The sequence below is a fragment of the Nannobrachium achirus genome (assembly GCF_963921795.1).
Source record: "Nannobrachium achirus genome assembly, chromosome: 16".
Taxonomy (NCBI): Eukaryota; Metazoa; Chordata; class Actinopteri; order Myctophiformes; family Myctophidae; genus Nannobrachium; species Nannobrachium achirus.
In genome coordinates this window covers 18,932,764-18,950,953 of record NC_137823.1, presented here as the reverse complement: position 1 = coordinate 18,950,953, position 18,190 = coordinate 18,932,764, and the positions used below count along the sequence as shown (strand labels likewise).

Below are 18,190 nucleotides of genomic sequence, written 5' to 3'. Positions count from 1 at the left end.
AAACTTTGGAAAACTGAGCGCCTTTGCTACCTCAGGCTCCTTGCTGTGAGCACTCTCCAAATGCCTTGCGATTTTTAAGGGAGCCAACCCACAAAACAGACAGAAATGCTTTTTGTCGTACTTCCGAGAACCGTCTTCTCTCTTGCCGGGAGCACTAATGGACACGGAGGCACTTTGGGGAGCCAGTTCACTTCCCAAGTCGCTGCCGCTGCGTGGCTTGCTTATGTGCGTGTCTGTCACGTCCGTCTTGTCCCTTGGAAGTCGGACTTGTCTGTCAGAGAGTTTGGCGTGTCTCTCTGTGGCCGCTGGGGGGTCCTCCACCCCATCAGCACAGCGTGAAGAGAGGAGCTGGTCATCCCTAAATGGTTGTGATGTTCCAGAGTCCTCTACATCAGCGTGTGTTTTCATGTGTTGTGTTGAGGTGCTGGCTACAGGCTCTGTCTCTCTGTTTTCACCATCGTCATCATGATCATCAGGATGATAATCATCATCGTCATCATGATCATCAGGATGATAATCATCATCGTCGGCATGATCATCATGATTATCCTCATCATCATCATCCTCATCACCACCACCACCTATCACTGCTAGTAATGCCTGTGTTGACTCACAAGCCTCCTCTGGTTTTTGAAGTGGCTCCTGCTGTACGGAGGCACCTTTTGCACGTGTGCGAATGCCACTGACAATTTTAGCTGGTGAGTCTAGGGGAGCAGGTTCAGTTACCAAGTCACTGCTGTCGTTTGTCTCGCTTGTGTGCGTGTCTGTCACGTTTGGTCCTGGTTTGGGATTGTCACTGTTAAATTTGCATCTCTTCAGGTGTTTCCACAGTGAAGCTTTTATGAATAATGCTTGGCAGTGGACACACTGCGTGTAATCTTCCACACTGGAAGCTAGTTTTGACCGCTTGCGTACGACCAGTGTCCCTGCACCCGTTTCCAAAACCTTCGCATTATGTGCAAAGTTACCTTTGTTTCGGAGTTCTTCTAAATGCACTCGCCTTTGTTTTGAAGCCTTTGGAAAACTGAGCATCTTTGCTACCTCGGGCTCCTTGCTGTGAGCACTCGCCAAATGCCTTGCGACCTTTGCGACACCCAGTCCACAAAAAAGACAGAACTGCTTTTTGTCGTACTTCCTAGATCCGTCTTCTTTCCTGCCTAACGCATGAATGGACACGGAGGCACATTTTGCAGCCGGTTCGATTCTCAGGTCACTGCCGTCGTGTGTCTCGCTTGTTGTGTGTGTCACGTTTGGCGTGTCTCTTGCTTGTGATGTTCCACAGTCCTCTACATCAGCTTGTGTTTTCATGCACTGGGTTACAGGCTCTGTCTCTCTGTTTTCCCCATCATCATCATCGGCAGCATCATCATAATCATCGGCATCATCATCATCACTTATCACTGCTTGTGATGTTTGTGTTGACCCACAAGCCTCCTCTGGTTTTTGAAGTAGCTCCTCCTGTTCCTCTTCAATCTGTGGAGGTTGCGGTACCTCCTGGACCAGGCTAGACCTCCTCTCCTGCAGTAAGTCTAGGAAAATAAATTAAAAGTTTTGAACTTTACATCCTTTCATGCAGTGTCTTCTGTTTTATGAAAAGCTTGAGCACACATGCACATAGTGCAGTCACTTGTGTAATTTCGATAAAATTTCCTGGGTTTCAGGAAAACTATACATTTTGGAAACTTCAGAGTATAACAAATCAGAAACTCCATGATTCCATTTGCAAAATCCCATTAACTTTACTATACAGGAAGAAAAAATAATAATAATACAAAAAATACATCTGTTTTAAGTAGAATGTGAGGAGTCAAGCTAGGTTTTTTTTTCATGGTTCTGAATCCATTGCAAGTATTTGTTTTGCATGAAAAACATACCTTGGGCTAAATACAGCCCCCCAAACTGTGAAAAATGATGACTCATCACTAAACCATAGTTGTGTGGGTACGTTTACAGCCCAAGGAACGTTTTTTTTTTCTTCTTTTTTTCTGCAAAACAAATGCTTCCAATGGATTCAGAAAAATGGAGGAAAAAAACGAGTTCGACCCCTCACATGCTACTTAAAGCAGATGTATTTACCTATCCTTTACAACGTTACTACAGGTTTAAAAACACAGTAAATAAAACAGTACATACCTATTCTGTACAACTTTAGTGCAGGTTGAAACATTACATCAAACAGTGTACGTCTCTCGCCCATCTCTTGCTGTTCCTCTGACAACGCTGAATGTCTTTTGGAGGCCATCTCTCTAGATACTGTAGACCTGTCCCTGTGGTGCTCTGTGGAAATCACCAGTAAAAAGAATGTTTAGTTATCATGCAGTAGCTGTAGTTACAAACAGAAAAGAAAATTCAAACTCGTCAGCTGCCAATGGTGTGTAGATATCCTCTTTGGTTGGAAATGAGTGAGACTAACCAGCAACTCTCGCATGTAAAACAATTGGAAGCCAACTCCTGCCTTTGAATTTTCATACAATGAATCCTTATTTTTGGAAGGCTGTGTTAGCCCCAAATAAAGATTGAACAACTGAGCCTTTGGCTTGCGTTATCTTATTTTGGAGTGCACCCACTTCCGCCATGGCGTGGTAGTGTTTTTCTATAACTAGTCGTTCCTGTGTCTGCCCAATTCAGTCTCTGCATTGCAGTACGCTGAGAAAGAATTGTTCTGAGGGAATCCCTGCGTGACGTTAACAGCCTCTATGGGCTTTTAGATTCCTTCAAGTCTTGTTAGATTAGTATTAACAAAGAGATTATTATTTTACCGGGTAGAGTGTCACATCTGGTCTTCCTATGTAGTAATGTAAATGTTGATACAGCCTCCTCTTCGTCTTCATATTTCACAACCATCTCTTCAGGTTGTGGTTCCTCCTGGACTAGACTGGGGCTCCTCTCCTCTTTACACACAGACAGAAGGAGAGAAGATGCAGCATCAGCACAATTATTTGTGTGAGAGTGTGTATGATAGTCACTGAGCTTGTAGATAGGCTGTTGAGCAATTCAGTCTCAGCACTGCAGTACACTGAAAAATAATTCACCCTTTGTCAGCCTTCTGATTGGTCCCTGATAGTCCAGGCGTTTCGGGCAGTATTTTGATGGAATCGTGCACTTTATGAAAGAAGCATGAAATTTGGCACACAGTTAGAACATGCCATATGGAACATTTTTGGCTATAGGGGCATCGCAGATTTGTCTTGTGAAACTTGTGGGTGCCAATTAAACTTGGGCACTCATAGACTTTACTATAGAGTAAAATAATTTAAAAAATATATATGCTTTAAGTAGTATGTGAGGGGTCAAACTAGGTGTTTTTCGGGATTCTGAATCCAATGCAAACATTTGTTTTGCAGGAAAAACATTCCTTGAGCTAAAAACAGACCCCATAAAACTATGGTTTAGTGATGAGTCATCACTTTTCAAAGTTTTGTGGCCGCCGTTTCTCGGAAAGGAATGTTTTTCGTGCAAATAAAATGCTTGCATTGTATTCAGAATCCCGAAAAACACCTACAGACCTGCCAACCCTGGGAAATTTTTTTGAGTACTCATGCGCGGGCACGAAGTGCCCGCGCGGCGCCCGCAGCGCCCGCACAGCGGGCGCGGCGCCGAATTTTTGTTGTTTTCCCGCACAAAACAGCGTATATTTTGGGGGGTTCCATGCACCTTTTTGGGTGGGATCTTTACAGTTATGTTAACAAAATTTCACACCAGAAATGTAGCACATTGCATGTCTTGACTTACACTAATAGGAGGAGGCAAGATGTTAGAACAACCTTTTAAATAAAAATGCCATTTGGTCTGGAGAAAAAGTAGGCTAGTATTACCAGGCAATACAGTAATGTTGCTTTGGCAATATTGTTGACAAATCTTTAATAAAATATACTAACTGCACTTGCTCAGAGTTAGTTAACAATAGACTAGCAAAACAGTCTCACCAGTGACTTAATGAATGAACATACATCAACATAATCATGTTATTCAAATAGCAAAATAGCTTTACATTGTCAGGTAGGCTATTTACCTTTAAATATTTACCTGTGTCTTTGTTAAACATTGTTAATTGAGCAGCCTAAATAAAACCACCTTTCTGTGCATGATTTGCATGAAGTTGAAAGTATTCAACTCATGTAGGTTTCTAGTGCATTCATTAATTGATATATAGGCCTACATTGTGTATAGATCAAATACCGTCTAGTCTGTATATTCATTCATAGAGGATACAGGCTACTCATTGTTAACAAACCATTAATGTCTTCATATATTCACAGGTGATAAATAACTTGTTCACCTTTAATGTTTTTGACAATACACATAGTCCCCCTAATTCCTCCATTCATACTCATTTAGAGATAGTGGAACAGGGAGCCCAGTATTTTATTTTCATTCGTTTGGATCTTTACTCTAAAGCCTAATCATGGTCAATGTATGCTACAGTTCATTGTACCTGGTCACAAGTTTTGACATTTCCCGACTTCGCTCACGTGCAACACCGTCGTATGACGAAGTATAACACAGGCTTCATACACAACAAGCTGTCGCGGGGGCGACCGCAGTTTAATAGTATAATATTATTGATTCACTTGATTAAAACCCTAACCGCGTCGCGGAGAGGAGCGACAACACCATAACAACCATTTCATTCTCACCATCGTGGCTGCTGACATGTGAATTCACCTTAGCTGAGTGTTATCTTAATATATTACCTGTTAGTCAGACTACTCGTTGCACGGCAGCATTGTAGGGGCGACACCGATGAATCGCACAACACGGCCATTCTCCGTTTATCTTCTTTATAAATTAATCGTATTAATATCGCCGTTGTACAAACCGGGCGGCGATAGCTATGAGATGAGATGAGTAGCTTCTTATTATAACTCTATGATGAGTACTGTAGCGTAAGTGTACATGCTGCACCGCGCTGAAAACCAAAACAAACGCATGGCATCCGGTTCAATTCTTCTTCTGCCGAAAAAAACGAGCATATCTTCTGTTCTAGTGCTCCCCAGCGCCATGCGCCCCATTCACACACCTTTCAAGTGGTGCCTGGGAGGAACTACACGGCAGGTTGCAAAAATCTTTGCCTCGTTTGCTGCTGCAGAATGCCCACGCCGCGGGCCGCGCCCATTCCCCGAAATTGCGTAGCAATGAGGGGAAATATCGTACCTGCGTACAGAGCCTTAAAATGCGTGCTTAGTACGCAAAATGCGTACGGGTTGGCAGGTCTAGTTTGACCCCTCACATGCTACTTAAAGCATATTTCATTTTTGTATTATTTTACTCTATAGTAAAGTCTATGAGAGCAACTTTGATTGGCCTCCACAAGTTTCCCAAGACAAATCTGCGATGCCCCTATAGACAAAAATGTTCCATATGGCATGTTCTAACTGTGTGCCACATGTCATGCTTCTTTCATAAAGTGCACGATTTTTGCCTGAAACGCTCGGACTATGACTGGCCAACCAGAAAAAATAATTTCTGTTGGCAAAAGGGGCGGGGTTGTCCAGTGGGACAACACAGCTTATCCCTCATCCAAAGCAATGGATTGAGCGTATATTTTCATTTAACTTGAATCGATATTTAATTCATTTGTTGTTTTGTTTTACTTTGTCATGGTAAAAAGGAACACGTCGGAACACAATACACACGTTGCGTTTTATTTTTTTAACTGGCAGAAATCCTACTGTCCTAGCCGGACTACCACAACAAACCTTGTCCACCACTGCTGTCCGCAGCCATATTTATGATCTTAACTCATATGCTGCCATTTAACAATACCTTCCCACCTGCCATAAGTCTCCATAGACTTCCATGTAATTCATAGTGCACGGATCATGCACACCCATGCCTAGATCATGCACCACGTGTGTCCACATTGCTCACAGCTTTCAAACAAAAAAATCCGAATGGAAATCCGTTCAGGCATTCATGAGATAACAGCCATTATGTTTTCCTAAAATGTAAACAAAGATGGCTGCCATGCTTGAAAGATGGGGTTGCTATGGGGGTTAAACATGCGATTTCGCGATTGCTATCATGCCTACAACATTTTTTGGGGTCAAAATAAAAAAATAAAAAAATAAAAAATGTTTTTTTTTATTTTTATTTTTTTTTTATTTACGGGATTTACGGGCTTGGCAGGGAGGTACAATGGGATTTTTTCGGGATTTACGGGCTTGGCAGCAAATGAGTTAAAATGGTTAGACGATGTTGTTGGGGCAATTGTAAAAGCGACTCCCGCTACATAGAGAGAATTCCATGAGTATTAGTGGTGGGAAATATTGTTCATTTCTATGCCTGTTTCGGTCAAAGCTGTGCGTGCATGCACGCGAGAATAAGCGTGCTCCAGTGGTGGAAAAAGTACTTAGGCTACATTCTTTACTTAAGTAAAAGTAACAATACTGCAATGTAGTCTCTGTTATAAGTAGGGCCTAGCCTAGAAATCCGGTATTCAAAATGTAAATAATGTAAAAAAATAAATGTAAAAATAACAAAAGTATTGGTAAAGACAGTACCAAAAGTAAAAGTACTCATTGTGCAGAATGTCCCTTTTAAAGTTTTCAAATGTATAACGATCTTTTGAAAATAGCTGATCTTGTCAACATGTCTAGTCTACAAGGCTGAAGTGGTTAATGTATGTTTTGCAATAATGACAATGTAACTAAGTTTTGAAATTGTAGTGGAGTAAAAGACTTAAGTACAATATTTGGAACCGAGTTGTAGTGGAGAGTAGATGTAAGTATTGGAAATTATTATTATTATTCAAGTAAAGTACAAAGTACAAATAACTCAAATGTACTTAAGTAAATTTACTTAGTTACAATAAAAGTGCTGCATCGATCCAAACCCATTCACACTCTTTACAAAACCGCACAGCACAAATTAACATAGTTTACTTAGTTACAATAAAAGTGCTGCATCGATCCAAACCCATTCACACTCTTTACAAAACCGCACAGCACAAATTAACATAGGAATTGTACTTTTGTTTTACCACTAGGGGGAGCCACTATATTGGTTAAAATAATTAAAACATGTATTTTCGGGGAAAACCCTGTTTTGCAATGTACCCGAGATGTTCCTTTTTTATTAATATCATGTTGATTTCTTTCTTTTTGTAACATTAAATAGCAATATGAGGCTATGGAGGGATAAAGGGAAGACCTTTTTGTCCCACCTAGTAACAGAGCGACAGGGGACGGGACTTGACAAAGAGTGAATTCACCTTTTGTTAGCCTCCTGGTTGGTCCCTGACTGACCAACCAGCAGGCTCTATCTGCCTTGTCCCGCCCTGGTTCCGCCTTTTTTATGTTGAATTAGCTAAAACCAGAGCCCTAGAATGGAGAGTTGCGTCACTCCCGTTCACTTCATGGGGCCAGGTCTTCTACGCACACATCTATTGGCGTATAGTGATAAACGGCCAACCGGAAGTTTACAAAATGCATTGAAGTCTATGAGGTGTAAAGTGACAATGAACCACGTGACCAGCGCTGTTTCTGACCCCGCGGTGACACCACTCTCTGATTATACTGCTCTGGCTAAAACATATTTTTTGGAGAAATAAAAACATTTAAAATTAGAGTTTGAAATTAGAATTGAGCACACAGAATAACAATATGAAGCAACTGAATTAAAATGGTAGTGGATGGAATGTCCCACTGAATGTTCCACCAAGAACAACCAATGGGTGTGGAGAGGGGCAGGACAATGGGCGGGACTTGACAAAGGGTGAATTGTTCTGAGGGAATCCCTGTGTGATGTTAACAGCCTCTATGGGCTTTTAGACTCTTAGTTTTGTTAGATTAGTACTAACAAAGAGATCATTATTTTACCTGATAGAGTGTTACATCTGGTCTTCCTATGGAATGTAAATGTTGACACCTCTTCAGGTTCCAATCTCACAACCATCTCATCAGGTTGTGGTTCCTCCTGGACCCGGCTGGGGCTCCTCTCCTCTTTACACACAGACAGAAGGAGAGAAGATGCAGCATCAGCACAACTATTTGTGAGTGAGTATGTGAGCGTGTGTATGAGAGAGTTAATGAGCCTGCAGATCGGCTGTTTCAACATAGCTTAAAGGAGTAGTTCACCCCCCAAATGACTTGATTACTACTCACCCCATAGAGACTTGGGTTCAATAATATATTTTAGTTTTTGTCACATTCCTAAGCCAATCATTTGAGTAGACTCTTTGTAAGCACATTGATTCCGGATGGAGACCCAAATGCATTTGGGTCCCCATCCAGAATCAATGGGGGTACATTTATTACAATCAAATGATTGGCTTAGGAACGCGTCAAAAACAAAACAAAAAATATATTATTAAACGCAAGTCTCAATGGGGTGAGTAATCGATAGAAAATAGGCAATTTTTGGGGTGAACGAACTACTCCTTTAAGCAAGCAGGGCTTAAGCAGTTGTTAGCAGTCCTTTTGTTATTCATTCTATTTCAATGTCTGACTCCTATACATGCATTTAAGAAAGAAATTACTGTGAAATGTAAATTTTATCAGAAACAAGTGACTTTTCTGCCCGAAAAAGATTTCCCTTGTTCCCTGACACCCTTTCTGAGTTTTTCACTAGTATTTAAAAAGTCATAGTCTTGGAAAATAATTAGGGATGTGCCGAATACAAAATTATTGGCCGAAACCGAATACCGAATAGTGGAAACATTCCGCCGAAAACCGAATAGCCGAATATTATTAATATATATTATGCGCATAATGTATTTTTATTACCATTTTTGTACCATTTGTTGTAAAGCTACCTTATTATGGCAAACGTGATTATGTCAAAACCATACAAAACTATAATAATAATAATTATAATCACCATTATCAGGGCTCAAAATTAACTTTTTGATTACATGATTTGAACATGCCATATCACGTATGTCATTATCAGCCCTACATTTATCATTGAACTTATTCTTTATGCCCAAATGATTGTATATTTTTTTTTAGCAGTTATAGAAATATTAGAACTTGATATCAAGGTGCCCACTCCTCCTTAGTGCCCACTCTTCCTACCGTCTGTCCCTCATCTATCCATCTAACTACAGAGTCCAGACAGGACCCTACATCTCACATCTTTTTTACTAGCCATGTGCCTATAGCCCCCGCCCCCCCCCCCCCCCCCCCACCACACACGCACGCGCGCGCGCGCGCACACACACACACACACACACACACACACACACACACACACACACAGTGTGTGTGTCTCCATCTCTCTCTGGAAGAGGTTGAACATGAACTCAGCAGCCAAACCGAGACGCTCGCTGACAAACACTCTGACAAGCTTCACACAACTAACACCAGTGACAGAGACGACATCCTTATGCATGGTTGTTGTTAGCCCTTAGCACTGACTAGTGCTATGCTCTGTAGCAACAAAGAATTGACAAACAGCACTCAACTAACTGCTATCTTTGTCAATCAAAATCGCGGAGGCTCTGCTCCTGCTCAATGAACACTTTAACGAGCTTGACGGAGGCACGCTGCCTGGCACGGAGCTAAGCTTACACAACGAGCGCAAGGTCGCAATGTAGGCTACACTCGTTAGCCGGCAGCTGCGCAGACTAGTGAAGTGAAGTGAATGCGAGACGGAGTGAGTGAGTGAGGGAGGGGGGAGAGAGAGAGAATGTTTACTGATGCTGCGGCTGCTTTTTGAGAGATTATACTGGACCCCTGTTCTTCACACTATTCGGTGCTATACTATTCGGTTTTAAAAACTATACGGCCGAAAACCGAAAATGCATTTTTAGCCATTTTCGGCCGAAAATTTTCGGTGCCGAATATTCGGCCTCATCCCTAAAAATAATCCCAGTCTACCTGCGATTATCCACTTTTCCCATATTTATCCATAATTTATTTTATGCCTTCATCTCATTTGGCTGATCAGCTGTAACACTTTTAAATCCATTTTTTTGTGAAATTCTTGTATGTAGTTACTGCACTCTGCCTTTGTAGGGCCTTGCAAAATCGCTCTGACTCCGGACACCATCTTCATTGTGGTTTTAACCAGTGTTCACTTTATTGTGGTGATCATAGTGTTTTTCTCAGTGTTCTAGCAGTTTGCAGTATTATTATTGTGTTATCGTGACTAGTAATTGAAGCCGAGGCCGAATTGGGCCGAATCGCATGGATGAGCCCTGACAGCACATGGTTGGTGCTACAGACTCCAAATTTCGCACACAGACAGCTCAGACCTTTGCCTACGTTCTTAGCTAGGCCTCGACCCGACCCGATACACAGTTTTTCGGATCCGGCACGAAAGATTTGGAATCTCCGTATGCGGAGATGACTGACATCGAGCTGTTCCGGAGCAAGCGCTGACTCATTGTGCTAAACTTAAATAATAAAGGGGAATAAGGAGCCCAGGGGCTAGGGAACTCCGGGGCGCTCTGTAAATAAAGTAAGGGGTGCTGTTGTGTCTGCAGAGATCTCCATATATGGGCATAAGTGGACAAAGGCAAACAGATGGTCAAAATGGGTCCTATGACAACAGGTATAATGGGGTTTGCATTAAAGGGTAGGGCCGGAACCGGTACTGTGTCTGCAGAGATCTCCATATATGGGCATAAGTGGACAACGGCAAACAGATGGTCAAAACGGGTCCTATGACAACAGGTATAATGGGGTTTGCATTAAAGGGTAGGGCCGGAACCGGTACTGTGTCTGCAGAGATCTCCATATATGGGTATAAGTGGACAAAGGCAAACAGATGGTCAAAACGGGTCCTATGACAACAGGTATAATGGGGTTTGCATTAAAAGGTGGGGCATTCATTCCCTATTTTAAATTCGGCACGCGTGTTTCCCGCCGCAGCAGGTAGTCGGGGGCACTAACAGATGCAGAGATCTCCATAATGGGCATAAACGGACACAGACATCAGATACAGAGATCTCCATATATGGGCATAAAATGGATGCAGACAGACAGATACAGATATCTCCATATATGAGCATAAATGGACACAGGCAAACAGATGGTCAATACAGGTCCTACAGAGATCTCCATATACGGGCATAAAATGGACGCAGACAGACAGATAACTCCATATATGGGTATAAATGGACACAGGCAAACAGATGGTCAAAACGGGTCCTACAGAGATCTCCATATATGGGCATGAAATGGACGTAGACAGACAGATATCTCCATATATGGGCATAAATGGACACACGGCCAAACAGATGGTCAAAACGGATCCTATGACAACAGATATAATGAGGTTTGCATTAAAGGGCAGGGCATTCATTCCCTATTTACATTGTTCCCGAGATGGCCAGGTTCGGGCGGCCGAGCTTCTAGTTTAATTAATAGTGGTACAGATACAAGTGTCACTTGTAGGCTTTATTTAATGCTGCTATTTAAATAAAGATGTCAAACGATTGTGCACACAAAAGCACCTTGTGTGGGACTATAACAGTTACTGTGTGGTAACAACACATGACATGCAATGAGCCACTTTGGCTATTTGAAAATAGGCAGTCTACAAGCTGGGGAAATCTCGCTCTTTCGACAACGCAACATTTTGACAACGGAGCGTCGACAGGATAGCGCCTCACCCCACGGAGGTTAGGGTTAGTTGTCGAAAAGATGACATGTAGAAAGTAACAGCGAAACGCTCCCCTACAAGCTCACATCCAACATTACAATGCATTTGTTTGGATTTAAGCCGACAAATATGCAGACTGTTACAACTTACGTGTCTTTGTTAACTCCATCATCTGATCTCCATGGAATTTCTTCCAAGTTGGAAATGAGAACATGTTAGCCCCGTCTCAAGTGTTGCCATTACATCCCACAACAACAGCAATGAGCATTTCCATCCCATTGCCAGACAAAGATAGAAGATAGATGGAATATATTTGTACACTGTCTACGTACCACCGTCACAACACAAGTATGTTCTACTTGCTCAACAAGTAGAACTTGAGACTGAAAAGATATTTGTATTGAGTAACCTGCACTCTGTATTGAGTAACCTCGATACATGAAAATTGTTTTACTCCCTTCAATTGTACATATTCTGTTTTGATTGTATTGTATTGTGTACACTTCTGCTTTGGCAATGTAAACATAAGTTTTCTCATGCCAATAAAGCCCTTTGAATTGAGTGTGTGTTTTTTGGGGCACAGCTGAGCTGTATTTTGTGTTAGCTCCTTTCGGAACCCCTCACTCCACTGCTACGCAGCTCCGAGATGGGGTTCCTACTGGTCGGCTGCCGAAATCCTGTTGTTGGGTCCACGATCCGCCGTTAGCGATCACTTCTTACCTTTGTTGAACACTCTATCCAAAAAGTAACCGGCCTATGTGAAAGTATAATCGTTTTACTTTTTAAGCGTGGAACAACCTCGGTGCACTGGGGTGAAATGAAGACTTTATATCGCTCGAAAGACCAGCCGGCTCTGTGTTTACCCGTGTTTTCCCCCGTTGTAGTCTCGCGTGGCCAGACTGTTGCCTCCGCGATTTGGTCAAATGCTCACAGCCAGTAGGAACCCCATCTCGGAGCTGCGTAGCAGTGGAGTGAGGGGTTCCGAAAGGAGCTAATTTTGTGTTGTGCGGCGCTATGACTAAACCTAACCCTAGCCGCAAATTGCAACACTAGATTTTTATAATCGGGTGAATCTAGGGTTGCAATACCTCCCATAGGGATCCAATGCATCAAAACAGTTTGCTATCTGATTGTATTAAACGACTTCAAATTCACCAATATTGTGGCTCTATGGAAAGCTTGGAATTTACTCTTGCTATCTGCAAAGTGTTTGTTTCTGAAAAATCCACCGTATAATTGTTATGATTTATTTTATGTCAAGAAATCCGAGCAGACATGGTTTATTTTCTAAGTGTTGAACTTCGGAAGCGCTCGTCTTCTATAACGCCATGTCCCGCTGCCTCCTGCATAATGTGACATTTAGAACCAGGTGGTCACAGGACCGTTGAGGGATTTTCCACGAGCGCTTCCAAACTCCAGGACTTCGAAAAAATGATCACCTGAACCAAATTTCTTGGATAGAAAGTAGCTCCTAACATGTCTACTGTGGATTTTTCTGAAACAAACACTTTGCAGATAGCAAGAGTAAATTCCAAGCTTTCCATAGAGCCACAATATTGGTGAGTTTGACGTAGTTTAATACAATCAGATAGCAAAAAACTGTTTTGATGCATTGGCTGCCTATGGGAGGTATTGCAACCCTAGATTCATCCGATTATAAAAAAATCTAGTGTTGCAATTTGCGGCTAACCTAACCCTAACCATAACCTCAGTAGAACTATGCCTAAACCTAACATTAACCCTACCCAGTAAACACTAGCCGTCATTTAGCCCAATGGTTATGTTTAGCCCTCATTTGAACCGTCTATCGTCAGTCTGTCTATAGACCGATTGTAGCTGATTACATTTAATCCATTATTCCATACTTGTTGATTAAAAAAACAGCTTTAATATCCACACCTGGTTTTCAAATATTGGACTAAAGTAATTTTAAGAGCCAATTTCACTATATAGTCTAGTTGAGTTGTAGCCGTCATCTGAACGCTTCCATGTAACGATAGATCACCGTTTAGGGCAAACGTGTGTTAGACCATCTTTTTTTTAAATACATTTTTATCAAGTTGTTCATTATCGGATGCTAACAGTATCTCCCGGTTCTACCTTAATAGTTGATTGCGTCCACTGAGCAGTTTCTGGCCATTGCACGTCTAAAAGACGTGCTGGTCAATACCTTTGAAAAATTCTAAAAGTGTAATAAATAATTGCATAATGCCGTGGTACGCTGCATGACAGCATACTATTACTTCTCTGAGTTACATAATTCATTCTGACACCAACAGCCACAAACACACAAGACTGCATGTCTCCCACCCCCACCATACGATAATGATTGATTAAATAAAATCGTTTTATAGCTATGCATCAATATAAAGTAGTTTGTGTTGTCAAACAAATGCACCGACCTCAAACGAACAGCGGGAGGGATATGTCAACTACTAATAGCTGCTGGAATACACACAAGTAACAAGCTGTGCCGTGGTCTAGGGGTAGCGCACAGGTTTCAAAAGTAGAAGGTCTGGAGTTCGAACCCCGGCGACTCCCAGTGTCAAATAATAACAGTGTAAGAAATAATTACAAATACGTTCAGCTGCGGTGGTTCGAGTAGCAGACGGCGCTCAGAACGAAGGAATAGTGATTTTAAACCTTGCTGGCTGCCATCAATTTCACTACATTTTCACTACTTTCGGCGGCCGCTAGGGGCCGCTAAAGGCGTTTAAATGACGTTGATGTATAGCCGTTGAAAAAACTTTAAAATTTAAACTCGTCACAGACCGGATCTAGCCAGACGTCCGGTTAGCTCGAAGACGTCATTTGAACGCGATTTAACACCCAAATTGCTTAGTGGGTAACTCTAACCCCAATAAAACTAAAACTATGCCTATGCCTAAGCCTAGCACGGTAAACAACTCAAAACTTAGGAAAGCCTTGCTAGGCAAGATTTGTGAACTGGTGCGTTAAAAGAACGCTACAGAAAGGAATGCAACCACCCTAAGGACTAAACCCTTTGAATGGCATCCAGACCTACTGCAGTAGTATAAACAGAGCTGACCTACTGCAGTGCACATACAGTATAAATGTGTCAATTGCCTAATGCCTAGCATGAACAACAGGCACGTTTCTTACTAGCTATAACTAAAGTAAAGCTACTGTAGCTTTACTTTACATGTAGCTTAATAAATGTAGCTACAACTGTAGCTAAAGTGGCTACATGTAGCTCTGTGTAGCTGGTTGAACGTCATGCATGTGTTTACCAACCCGCAGTGTTAGGATGGATGTCCGTATCGACATCAATGTCCAGCCATTTGTTTTGTTTCTCCAGCAGAGTTTCTATTTCGAGCATCTTCATCTCTCTCTGGAAGAGGTTGCACGTCCACGCTGCGGCCGCACTGAGGCGCTCCAACACAAACACTCTGACATGAAGCTTCAGATGCTGTTTGTCCAAAACACACAATATCTCCTCTGCCACCGACGCCATGTATTCATTGATAGAAAGCCGTAAAGACTCTATTTGATACGTTTGAGGAGACATTTCCCCACCGCCTTCTTGTTCAACACAAGAACAACAACACGCTACGACTTCCGGTTCCTGGGTAACGTATAGTTTCGTTTCACGCATGCGTGATAAAGGATCCACCGTTGCCTTTATGTGTTGCCTTAAAGCCTTTCGCCACCTGCTGGAGGGCGTGTGTAACTGTCACCTAATAAATGATAGCTAGATGGATAGATTTCATGACATGACACAGTAGAGTTCGCTGGTACAAGGTCAACTAAAACTTAAAGCATACGCCCAAGAAAGCACATGGCTTGTTTAAATTGAATGTCAGACAGATAGAACACGGTAGCCTACTATGCAGAAGATACAGTAACAGTATCAGAAAAACAGTCGAAAAGAGAAAATGTATTTACAATAGCAAGGTGCAGTAGGTATAGGATAGACAATGCATAATATATGGTATTTTTTACAATAGAAAGATCAGGGGGAGGTATAGGATAGGCTATGTTTTCATTTACTAGATAGATAGATAGATAGATAGATAGATAGACAGACAGACAGACAGACAGACAGACAGACAGACAGACAGACAGACAGACAGACAGACAGACAGACAGACAGACTTGGCTAACATAACCCTCAAATGGATGCTGGGCAAGTTGTTTAGACTTTGTCATACCAGTGTCATTACGTCATTGTTCCGACTTCCAACAAAAATATTCAATTCAATGTGCTGTATTTGAGTAACTGTCTGTAAAGCAGTGTTGTGTGACTGTCTACATGCAGCCCTTAATTGCAACTCAAAATTGTAGACTATAGGTGCCCAATAAAATGTTTTGTTTTTTGTTTTTTTCCTTTTTTTTAGTTTTGGAAAAATCTTGGCCTATAACATGCCCAGATTCTACTTCACAGGAAACTAGTGAAGCCTATATGATGGAAATTGGTGCATTGCAGCAATTGGTAAAACAGAAAGTGAAAGTGTGATAGGGGGTCTTGTAGCATCAGCATCAGCACAGTGGGTTTCATTCTGGACCAGTAGTGGTTTGGAGCAGTGCATTTTATTTTTGGGCCAGCTCTGATTTTGTTTTGGACCCACAACGGTTCTGTTTTGGACCACTAGACAGTGCATGGCTTTATTTGTACCAGTGGTTTGTACCAGTTTTTTTGTTTCGAACCACAGTAGAATTATCTTCGGAACAATATAGGCTAATTTGTTTCGGACGAGTAGATTCAGTTTTGGACCAATAGGCCTGTTTTGGACCAGTATCCCATTTGCATCTTGGAGTGATCATTGATGATGAGACGTTTTTTGTCTCCTCTTCTGTCCGCCAGGGGGAAGCAGAGGACTGAAGGTGAGCCATGGAAGTAAAAGTTGTAGGCCTAGATCTGCTATTTGGCAAACATTTCCCCCAGAATAGGGATGCAAGGGCTCAGTACAGGTGACTACTATGACTGCAAGTAGCCTACTGTTTATTTTCTTAATGATTAGTCAATGTTAAACCCTTTTGATTAATAATAAAAAATAAAAATAAATCATAGTTTTTCATTACTCTCTTCAAAGTAATAGCCAATCTACAACCTCATAATGTGGTGTGACTGAGAGCTTAGATGTAGGCCTACTATTTTCACCATTTTGAAAATCTAATAATATTAAATACAAAAAGATATTATTGATTTTATTTTGTAATGTATAGCCTAATCGATTTATTTGATTATTGATTAAGGTGTCAGGCATAATCGCCTATAACATTTTCGCCAGGTCTTTTCGCGGGGCACTTTTGCCGTGGAGGAGAGTCTTTTCACCTACCTGTCTGAGCCATTTCGCCTACCCTCAATTCTGCTGTCAGACTGTCCATGTTTTCATATTATCTCTTTGTCATTTAAATATTATAGTGACTGTGACAGTGGTGTTACATGTCAAACCTACACACTATCCTATGCACTCCATAGTAATCACATAAATACAGAGCTATTGGAATCAGGTGCGCCCAAATAATTAATTAATCCATGTCCCGATACTATAGGCCTACAATCTTTGGTGCAGTATTGAACAGTATTGTAAAAATGAACAGTATTGTAGGACTATTGTTTTAACATTAGGCTATACAAAATATATATGTAGGCTATTAGCCTATATACCTGTAGGTCTATATAAGATATGCTACACCTAAATAGCCTCAACCTTGCCTGTCAACAGGCATAAAAAACTATTTTGCAATTTTTTAGGAATAAAATGTGATGTAAATAATAAATGTCAAGTAAACTGTTAGATTCACTTGACACCACTGTCACAGTCATTATAATATTTAAATGACAAAGAGATAATTTGCAAAGATGGACAGTCTGACAGCAGAATTGAGGGTAGGTGAAATGGCTCAGACAGGTAGGTGAAAAGACTCTCCTCCAAGGCGAAAATGCCAGGCGAAAGGACCAAATGCGTGTAGGCGAATATGTTATAGGCGAAAGTGCTGGTGACCTTGATTAACTGTTGGCCTACAGTGCATTAACTTCTAATGTATTTAGAATTAGGCTACTCAAAACTATGATAGCCAAGCTATGCCAATGTCGATTACGATAATTATGATGATGATGATGATGATATAGTTTCATGACATTTGAAAAAAAGATTGACTTAAACTCTAATGGTTGTAAAATTGTAATAGAGCAGTGGATCGATCTGGCTGCAATGTCACTTTGTAGAGCTCTTTACAAATAGTTTACACATCATAAACAATACGTAAAGATAGAATTACAGCATCAACAGATGTGGCTCATATGTCACTAGACTGGTGTCGTCTTCTGGTAGCGCTCCAACAGATCATAGGGTAATTTTGTCCTTTTATAAAATCTGTGAGGTTCACGCGGCATGTCTCTGGTCAAAATGTAGATGGACAAACCAATATAATTCATATTTTAAACTGAGCAGAGCCAAATAAAACATTATTTAAAAACAATATTCTCAAGGTATTAATAAATACATGTATTAAAAATAAAGAAATAAAAGGAACCACTGATCTGCATTTGTCTGGAGTGCAATCGGCCACTCCTTGCCCTGAGAATCACTATTTTTTGCATCGAAAAGCTGTGCTGCCTTGCACCGAAAATAGAGGCAACAAAATCCCCTATCCGTATTGTAACTGTAGAGGC

General features: G+C 41.3%; 1 protein-coding gene across 1 annotated transcript; it reads right to left on the bottom strand.

The window, feature by feature from the left end:
* Window positions 1-590: 590 nt before the first annotated feature.
* Window positions 591-15,025, bottom strand: LOC308300864 (uncharacterized protein; the record flags this gene model as incomplete). The annotated part of the gene is made up of 6 exons (XM_080744761.1): window positions 591-659; window positions 1,321-1,529; window positions 2,134-2,277; window positions 2,760-2,891; window positions 7,821-7,943; window positions 14,806-15,025. The coding sequence occupies 6 exons, from the start codon at window positions 15,023-15,025 to the stop codon at window positions 591-593; spliced, it is 897 nt and encodes a 298-aa protein (XP_080600887.1).
* Window positions 15,026-18,190: the final 3,165 nt, after the last annotated feature.